This window comes from Trichosurus vulpecula, chromosome 1 (genome assembly GCF_011100635.1).
Source record: "Trichosurus vulpecula isolate mTriVul1 chromosome 1, mTriVul1.pri, whole genome shotgun sequence".
NCBI lineage: Eukaryota > Metazoa > Chordata > Mammalia > Diprotodontia > Phalangeridae > Trichosurus > Trichosurus vulpecula.
This window is the reverse complement of record NC_050573.1, coordinates 547,902,103-547,911,823: the sequence shown is the minus strand read 5'-3', so window position 1 is coordinate 547,911,823 and position 9,721 is coordinate 547,902,103. Positions and strand designations below refer to the sequence as shown.

The 9,721-nt window shown below is 46.3% G+C and overlaps 1 protein-coding gene across 2 annotated transcripts in view; it reads right to left on the bottom strand.

The window, feature by feature from the left end:
* The window catches only part of TRIM72 (tripartite motif containing 72), a 17,094-nt gene extending 7,628 nt beyond the window's left edge, over positions 1-9,466 (bottom strand). Inside the window, exons 1-2 of one of the 2 annotated variants that reach the window (XM_036751402.1) lie at positions 9,353-9,466; positions 7,811-8,214 (exon numbers count right to left, since the gene is read on the bottom strand). In XM_036751402.1, coding sequence (XP_036607297.1) covers positions 7,811-8,206 — 396 coding nt within the window. In that variant the 5' untranslated portion in view covers positions 8,207-8,214; positions 9,353-9,466. Of the gene's footprint in view, positions 1-7,810; positions 8,233-9,352 lie in introns of those variants that run through there. The other variant, XM_036751392.1, reaches the window with a different exon arrangement.
* Between the last annotated feature and the right edge of the window lie 255 nt (positions 9,467-9,721).

The window sequence follows — 9,721 nt, the reverse complement described above, 5'->3', positions numbered from 1 at the left end:
CTGAGTGCTGGCCATGCACTGAGCCTGGTTCCCGTCTATGCTTTGAGGGACACAATAATGAAGACTCATCCTGTCCTTACCTCTTGAGATTCAGGGTGTAGAACTGGGCTGAGGAGATCAGCCAGTCTAAGGAGCTCGGACTATGTGAGGGACACTGTACTAAGTGCTAAAACATACCAAAAACCAAAAACAAAACATACAAAGAAAGGCAAAAGATAGTCCCTGCTCACTGAGCTCAGAGACGAAAGGACTCCAGGATGCTGAATTTAGAGCCAGAGGATCTGCTGGCACTTATTCTCTGTGACTGCAGGCAAGTCACTAAACTCCATTTCCTCATCTGAGGTCCCTTCCATCTCTAAATCTTGGATCCTAAGGCTCTCACTTCCAAAGGGCTCCTGGACTTAACTTTGAGCTGAGAGGAGAGAGCTAGATCGAGACCCGGGAAAGGAAGGAGGTTTGAGAGTAGGTAAACCCTCCCACTCTCCAAGGAGTATTCGGAAGCCCAGTCCTCCAGAACCCCGTTCTAGAAATCCCCTGAACCCTTCCTCCCCTAAACCTTGGCATCGCCACAAAACTTCCTCCCTCACGCTGACTTTGTCTTCCTCCTCCCCCTCTTCCTCCTCCTCTTCCTCTTCCTTTTCCTCCTCCTCCTTTTTCTGGACTGTCATGTACATCATATAAAAGCGAGCTCTTTTTTCCCGGTCCTGTGTGGTGCTTGTCTGGTATACGGCAGGCAAAACTGCAGCCGGACTATCTGACCACAGAGTCTGCGGAGCCATGACTAGTGACTGGGACTACACTGTGAAGGTTCTGAATGGACTGGATGAAGATGAGTTCAAGAAGTTCAAAAAGAAGCTGGGGATGGCCAAGCTGCAGAAGGGCTACATCCACCGGGGATCCTTGCAGGACCTCAAGGAAGTCATCAACGAGACTCTCAGTTGTTACCCAGGGGTAGGCAAGAGGGAGGTGATTGACCAGGTGCTCAAGGACATCAGCTTGCCGGATATGGTTGCCTTAAACCAGCTACAAGAGCAAGTACAGGTGAAGCTCCTGACCCAGGGCCTCCTTCTGTTCCCTATGTCCCCTACTCTTCTTGTGAGTGAGAACTGAGACTTTAACCTTGACCCATCCCGTGCCTTCCTCCTAATTAGAACCTGTGTTCTGACCCCAACTTCCATACAGCTTCCTGCCCCCAATCGCCTGGCACCTGCAGTCACATGCCTTTTCCTCAGACCCCCCACCACACCCCCACCAACTGTATTGGGAAGCAAGATGGGCTCTTAGCACTTATTCAGCCAAGTGCCCTTGAAGAGTTTGGCTTTTATTTCCTTGATTAAATTAGGAGTCCTTGATGACCTCCTTGCCTCTAGGGAAAGCCTAGTTTACATGGGTTTGAGTGACATGTTTGTGACATCAGAGGCTTAAGTCACATTTTTGTGAAGCTTTTAGGTCACGTGGGTGAGTCGCATGTGTGACTCACCTTTGACCCTGAACGAGATATATAAACCCAGAGGTTGGCTTTCTCCCTGGGAGCTCTGAGTCACAACAGGAGTGGTGCGTGACTCTGGGCCATCTGTTGTCAAGCTCCTGGCTGAACTCGGATGTTGATGGTTTCTTGTTAACTATGAACTGTATTTGGTCCGTTAATAAAGGTATGTTTTTAATTTGTTTCTATTTGCTCTGAAGTTCAGGGTGCAGGCTTTTCCCCAGGAGCTGAGTGAATGATATTTGTGTGTTGGAATAAAGTAAGATTGTTAACCTCTGAGTCTGAGGCTCTGGGCTGACCCAGAGGAGCATTTCTGGGAGGCTCCCAACTAGGTAAGTGATGTGAAAAGTGGTCTGAAAAATGCCTACTGTGTACCCCAGGGCATAGTGTGGGAGGTAGGAGAAGAGGAAAGCATTAAGTCTGGCAATCTTCAGGGCTCACAGTAAGAGCTTAGACATCTAGTCAGACAACAAAACTGAGGCACCATATTGGCACTTGTGTGATAGTGGAAGGCAGGCTGTCCTAGCCAGTGATGAGGGAATTCAAAACCGGAGGGAACAGTTTGGCTGATTAGCTGTTTCCAGTCAGGGAAGGCTCCTGGGGGAGGTAGAGCTTGGGCTAAACTGGATACATGCTGGGAGAATACCAGGAACATGGCACTTCCCTGAGCCTGATCTTAGTGGAAGAGGAAGTTTCTTTGGGAAGAGTTGTATGTGGAATATACCTTAATAGGGAATGATAATAACCACTCCCATTTTACATAGCACTTCAAGTCTGCAGAACATACCACTCACAACAATCCATGAGTTTGGTGGTGCAGCTGTTATTATCTCCATTTTATGGATTAAGAAACTGAGGCTTAAGATGGCAGCTGGAAAGCAGGAACTAGCGTGAGCTCCCCTCCGAGTCCCTCCAAAAACCTATAAAAAATGGCTCTGAACCAATTCTAGAACTGCAGAACCCACAAAACAGCAGAGGGAAGCAGGGCTCCAGCCCAGGACAGCCTGGATGGTCTCTGGGTGAGGTCTATCCCACACGGAGCTGGGAGCTGGGAGCTGGGAGCAGAGCGGAGCAGAGCCCAGCGTGAGTGGCACGGACCAATCAGACCAGGAGCCGGGCGGAGCGGGCCCTAGCGCCCTAAATCAGTGAGGTGCGGCAGTTACGAGACTTCTCAACCCACAAACACCAAAGACTGCGGAGAAGGTTAGTGGGAAAAGCTGCAGGAGTGGAAGAAGTTCGTGCTTCAGCCACCGCCTCCAGGGCAGCGGAGGTGGGGCAGCTACAGCTGCAGTTGCTTCTGGCCCCAGGCCCACCTGGTGGGAGGAATTAAGTGGTGGATCAGAGCAGGAGTGCAGAGCCTGCTGAAGATCTAAGCCCAATCTGGGTTGGGGGTTCTTGGGGAAGGAGGAGTGCTGGTGTGGCAGAGCTGGCGCATCCCCCTCAAACATGGAACATAGAACTCTTTAGTCTACAAACAGTCATACCCAGCTGAAAAACTCAAGGGTCAAGTTAGTTGGTTGGGAATATGGCCAGGCAGTGAAAACGCACCCAGATTCAGTCTCAGACTTTGGATTCTTTCTTTGGTGACAAAGAAGACCAAAACATACAGCCAGAAGAAGTCAACAAAGTACAAGAGCCTACACCAAAAGCCTCCCAGAAAAACATGAACTGGTCCCAGGCCATGGAAGAGCTCAAAAAGGATTTGGAAAAGCAAGTTAGAGAAGTAGAGGAAAAATTGGGAAGAGAAATGAGAAGGATGCTAGAAAACCACGAAAAACAAGTCAATGACTTGCTAAAGGAGACCCAAAAAAATACTGAAAAATACACTGAAGAAAACAACACCTTAAAAAATAGACTAGCTCAAATAGCAAAAGAGCTCCAAAAAGCCAATGAGGAGAAGAATGCCTTGAAAGGCAGAATTAGCCAAATGGAAAAGGAGGTCCAACGGACCACTGAAGAAAATACCACCTTAAAAATGAGATTGGAGCAAGTGGAAGCAAGCTAGTGACTTGATGAGAAATCAAGATATTATAAAACAGAACCAAAGAAATGAAAAAATGGAAGACAATGTCAAATATCTCATTGGAAATACCACTGACCTGGAAAATAGATCCAGGAGAGACAATTTAAAAATTATTGGACTACCTGAAAGCCATGATCAAAAAAAGAGCCTAGATACCATCTTTCAAGAAATTATCAAGGAGAACTGCCCTCATATTCTAGAGCCACAGGGCAAAATAGAAATTGAAAGAATCCATCAATCGCCTCCTCAAATAGATCCCCAAAAGAAATCTCCTAGGAATATTGTCACCAAATTCCAGAGCTCCCAGATCAAGGAGAAAATATTGCAAGCAGCCAGAAAGAAACAATTTGAGTATTGTGGAAACACAATCAGAATAACACAAGATCTGGCAGCTTCTACATTAAGAGACCGAAGGGCTTGGAATATGATTTTCAGGAGGTCAACAGAGCTAGGATTAAAACCAAGAATCACCTACCCAGCAAAACTGAGTATCATGCTCCAAGGCAAAATATGGATTTTCAATAAAATAGAGGACTTACAAGCTTTCTCAATGAAAAGACCAGAGCTGAATAGAAAATCTGACTTTCAAACACAAGAATCAAGAGAAGCATGAAAAGATAATCAAGATAAAGAACAAGAAAAAGAAATTGCAAGGGACTTACTAAAGTTGAACTGTTTTGTTTACATTCCTACATGGAAAGATGATGTGTATGATTCATGAGACCTCAGTATTAGGGTAGCTGAAGGGAATATCCATATATATATATATATATATATATATATATATATACACACATATATATATGTGTATATATATATATATATATGAATGTGTATGTATGTATATGTGTATGTGTGTATATATATATAAAGAGAGAGAGAGGGTGGACACAGGGTGAGTTGAAGATGAAGGGAAGATATCTAAAAGAAATAAAATCAAATTAAGGGATGAGAGAGGAATATATTGAGAGAGGGAGATAGGGAGAGATAGAATGGGGTGGGTTATCTTGCATAAAGGTGGCAAGAGGAAGCAGTTCTGTGGGAGGGGAGAGGGCAGGTGAGGGAGGAATGAGTGAATCTTGCTCTCATCAAATTTGGCCTGAGGAGGGAATACCATACATACTCAATTGGGTATCTTACCCCACAGGAAAGAAGAGGGAAGAAGATAAAAAAAGGGGGGGGGGATGATGGAGGGGAGGGCAGATGGGGGTGGAGGTAATCAAAAAAACACTTTGGAAAGGGGACAGGGTCAAGGGAGAAAATCCAATAAACGGGGAGGGGTTGGGAAGGAGCAAAATATGGTTAATCTTATACAACATGAGTATTGTGGAAGGGTTATACATAATGATACGCATGTGGCCTATGTTGAATTGCTTGACTTCTTAGGGAGGGTGGGTGGGAAGGGAAGAGGGGAGAGAATTTGGAACTCAAAGTTTTAAAAAATAGATTCTCAAAAACAAACAAACAAAAAGTTTTTGCATGCAACTAGAAAATAAGATACACAGGCATTGGGGTGTAGAAATTTATCTTGCCCTACAAGAAAGGAAGGGAAAAGGGGATGGGAGCGGAGTGGTATGACAGAAGGGAGGGCTGACTGGGGAACAGGGTAACCAGACTATACGCCATCTTGGAGTGGGGGGGAGGGTAGAAATGGGGAGAAATTTTGTAATTCAAATTCTTGTGAAAATCAATGCTGAAAACTAAATATGTTAAATAAATAAATTTTAAAAAAACCAAAAAACAAAAAAAAGAAAAACTGAGGCTTAAGGTCTCCCAGCTAGTGAGGATCTGAGGCAAGATTTGAAGCCAGGTTGTCCTTCCTTCAAGTCTGATGCTGTACTCTAGGGCAGGGCCAGCTTATGGAGGGCTTTAAAGGCCAGCCAGGATAAGCATTTTAGACTTCATTCTGTAGACAATGGGGAACCACTAAAGGTTTTAGAATGTGCAGTGCTCTGTTGGCTCAAGGGTGGGGTGGGGTGAGGGGAAGTGGAGCAGAATTTTGTAGATGGAAAGCCCAGCTGAGACTTTTGCAACAGTTTAGGTAGGAAGTGGTGAGGATTGGAGCTAAGGTAGCGGCAGTGAGCATGGAGAAAAGGGGGCAGATGTAATATAGAAATAGAATCAACAGGAATTGGTGACAGACAAGAGGGAAGGAAGGACCTCTCCTAGTCAAAGACTCCAAGGGATAGGGAAGCAAGAAACTATGCCCACTTTTTGTATACCAGATAGTGTTCTGTTCTGTTACTACCTCCCCAACTAGCTATTTTCTCACCTGTCTCTCTTATTTCCCCTTCTCCCTCAGGACTATATACATCATGAACCAGGGTTGATTGATCTTCATCCCTGGACTCAGAAGCAGACCAATGAATCCTGATTGGAGGCATGGGGCTTCAGCTATCAGAACCCAGGGCAGTCTTTCTATCACTGAAACTAAAGGGCCTTTTACTGTTCCCCAACCCTCCTCTGGCTCCATCTCTCCCCACAAAGTCAACTTTTGTGCCAGGCATCTGGCTTGTCCCCTACCACACCCCCTGCTTCACCCACTTGTACTTACATTTTTATAAATCCAAATTCACCAAAATCTGACTACCTCAGTGCTTATTTGTAGATATATTCACATATAGTTGACACTGTGAGTGTGTCTGATCATTTGCATGTATGTGTGTACACAGCATGTGGACTACACAGGGACGCATTCTTGCATGTGTGTATATGCTGTCCCCTCCACAACTGTGAGGGTGCATCACCTCCTCTGTGCCTGCCCCTAACACAGCATTAAACACATAGGTTTAACCAGAAAACATCTCTCTATGTATATGATCCCAAGGTTGACACCTGGAGCCTCACCCCTTTTTCCCTACCACCCACACCCAACCCCACCTTCTACCAGCCATGCCTCTGACATGAATTCTCCAACCCCCAATACATTCCCTTCTCCATAAAAACTTTCTGTTTCTGTATGTATGGAGGCAGAGAATTTAAATTTAGCACATAGAGAAGCTCCTTGATAAAGTTGACTTTTCTTAACCTCAGCTTGAGGCTGAACTCTGACTGGAAGAGGAGAGAGGAGGCACTTTAGGGTTATCTACATCAGGAAAGACTTCAGAGATTTTATAATATCTGCCATGGAGGACATGGGAAAAGAAGAGGGCACAATTCAGGTTCTTCTTGGGGTTCACAATAAAAGGACAGACACAGAGAAATTCTTGTGCCAAGTCAAACTCTTAATATCCTAAAACTTTTTCCCAGGATTTTCTATTTAACATTCTTCCCCCTTTCTCTTCTCTTCCTACTCCACCAGGAACAACATACTCAATTCATCCCTGGTACTACCTTCCTCAGTGTAAGCTGAGGAATATTGAAGTTCTACTGAACTAAGTAATTTGAGAGATTTAGTTCAGTTGTTTCAGTCGTGTTCAATTCTTCATGACCCCATTTTGGTGTTTCCTTGGCAAAGATACTGGAATGGTTTGCCATTTCCTTCTCCAGCTTATCTTACAGAGGAGGAAACTGAGGCAAACAGAGTTAAGTGACTTGCCCAGGGCTGGATTTGAATTCAGGTCTTTCTGCCTCCGGGTCCATTGCTTTATCCACTGTGACACCAGCTGCCCGAGTAATTTGAGGAGTACATAAGCTCTGATCCTCAGACTCAGATTCAAAGCTAATTCTTAATAATCTGCCCAATTTCTCACAATTGCTACAATGTCCCTGACCTTGGTTCCCAGTGCTTATGCTGGCAGACTCTTTTCTCTAACTTTGGCCATAGATCCATCCTCTAACCCGCTCTCCAATCACAACACTATTCTTGTTCAAGCCATTTCCTGGTCTCCAACAAGGATAGGTCTTGTAATTGACTTGGGAGTGGGGGTGGGGGTGGGGGAGGGTGAAAGGTAAAGTGCTTTAACCCAAATCCTGAAGGTTTGTCAGATGCTCAGACCCTGTTCTCTACCATGCTATCTGGCCTTGTCATCTTCCCACCACACTATTCTTCCCCTCTTCCCCTGTTCCCCCCCCCCCCCCTGCTCCCGCTTCCAGGTCAGCCCTTAGGCAATATCTCCAAGCTCAAACCCCAGCCACCCTCACAAAATGAAAACTGCCCCCTAGATTCCAAGAGTTCCTTTCTGCACTTAGGACCTGCTGGCAAATAAACCCCATCCAAAGCCCTCTGGGAATATTCCCCTTTGTACCCACTCCAAAGTCCCTAGGGCAAATATTTCCCTCAGGACCAACAAGAAAGCCACAGGAATAGGGCTGGGGTAGGGATGGGATTATGGGCCACAGCCCTCACTGGAACCAGGTACCTTCATCCTCTGGTGGGCCTCAGCAGCAGTGACCACACTGTGACCTCGGTGCTTGCCCAGAGAGGCACACACTCCACATATCAGTGCCCGGTCCTGCTCACAGTAGACACTCAGCGGGTCCAGATGTTCCTCACAATGGCCCTGTGGCACCTGAGCCAGGCTCTCCACCAACCGTGCCAGCTGTTGGTTGGTACTGAGCCCATCAGGTTTTGTGGGTGCCTGGCAGGAAGGGCAGAGCACAGTCCCAGCCTGAGGATCCCGACCCAGGCGAAGGAGGCAGTTACGGCAGAAGCTGTGGCCGCACTCGGCTGTGATGGGTGCATCAAAGAGCTTGAGGCAGAGTGGGCAGGACAGATCCTGATACATGCCCTGCATCAGGGCAGGAGCACCCGACATGATGGGACCTGGGGGCATGTAAAAAAGGAAGAGGTCAGAGGTGCTTATTGAGACACCCACCAGCATTTCTTGAGTACCCAATTGAGAACCCCAGTTCAGACCCAGACATCCCCATCTCTCCCCCTCTCCCTTCTAATCAGCTTGATGACACAGTGGATAGAACACTGGGTCTAGATCCAGGAAGAACTGAGTTAAAATCTGTACACAGTGTGACCCTGAGCAAGTCACTTAACTTCTGCCTCAGTTTCCTCAACTGTAAAATGCGGATAATAATAGCACCAACCTCCCAGAGTTGTTGTGAGGATCAAATGAGATTTTTGTAAAGCACCTAGCACAGTGCTTGGCACATAGTAGTGGCTTAATAAATGCTCATTTCCTTCCTTTCTTTCTATATTCCCACCTCCCCAGCTCAGACCAGAGTATACTCATTCCCCCAACCTATATCCAGTTGTTCCATCCCTCCAGCTAGGACCTAGGTGTTCCCACAACTTAGAGCCAGGCAGTTCTGTCTTCCCAGCTCAGATTAAAGCAATCAGATCATATCAGTTTAGAACAGTGTTCCCCATCCCCCATCCCCCATCAAAGGTTGAGGCCAGAAGCTGAGCCAAATTCTATAAATAGGCCTAACAGATGCATAAACCAGTGAATGACATCACAGTCCAAGGAGGGAGAAAGCAAATGCCACAGGTCTCCACCCTAGAGGACTCAGTTCAGAATCAGATCCTACTTCTTCCATCCCACAAAAGAACCCAGTCTTCCTGATATCCTCTCTGTCTCTCTTTCCACTACCCCAAGGCCCATGATTATAGACCTCCTATTCCTGCTATCTACCCTTCCCAGAAAAACCCAGGGCCTCCTGTGAACTACACTTAGTTCTCTCAAGTCTCTTCATATCCTAAGGTCCTCCCTCATTTATAGACAATGGGTGACTCCTTCTATAACCTCATCCCATAGATCCCAGAATTCTCAACCATCCCATTCTCAGCCCCTACTTCCTCCCTCTTTCCCTCTGTCACACCTTTCTGAAAACTCAGCCTTTCTACTCCTTGGTCCTTTCTTCTCTACTCCCTAGGTTTCTTCTTTCTCTATTCCAACTCCCTACTCTCTCTCAACCCCCACTGGGAACAGAATGAGAGAATGTCTTACCAAGATTTGGGGTCTCTGCCAGAGGTCAAAGTTGTAAGGTAAGGTTGAGAAAGGGGACCCAAAAGCTTGGAATAGTGACCCAAAGTGAGTGTCCAGCCTGAGTCCTCTCTGACTTTGCTGGAACCCAGAGTGATATTTATATATCTTGGCATGCTACATCTCATCAGTTCAACTAGTTCTAAATTTGGGTTGTGATGGGGGCCTGGAGGAGGGGCATCACATGTCAGAGCCACCTGTCAGGCCTAAAGAATTCTCCTGGAATCAGCCACCTCTCCTTTCTACCCTACCCTCCCAACTCTCAGGCTAGCCTAGAAGCCAGCACAGACCAGAGTCTACCCCCACCCAAAGCTCAGTCCATTACAGAGCTGA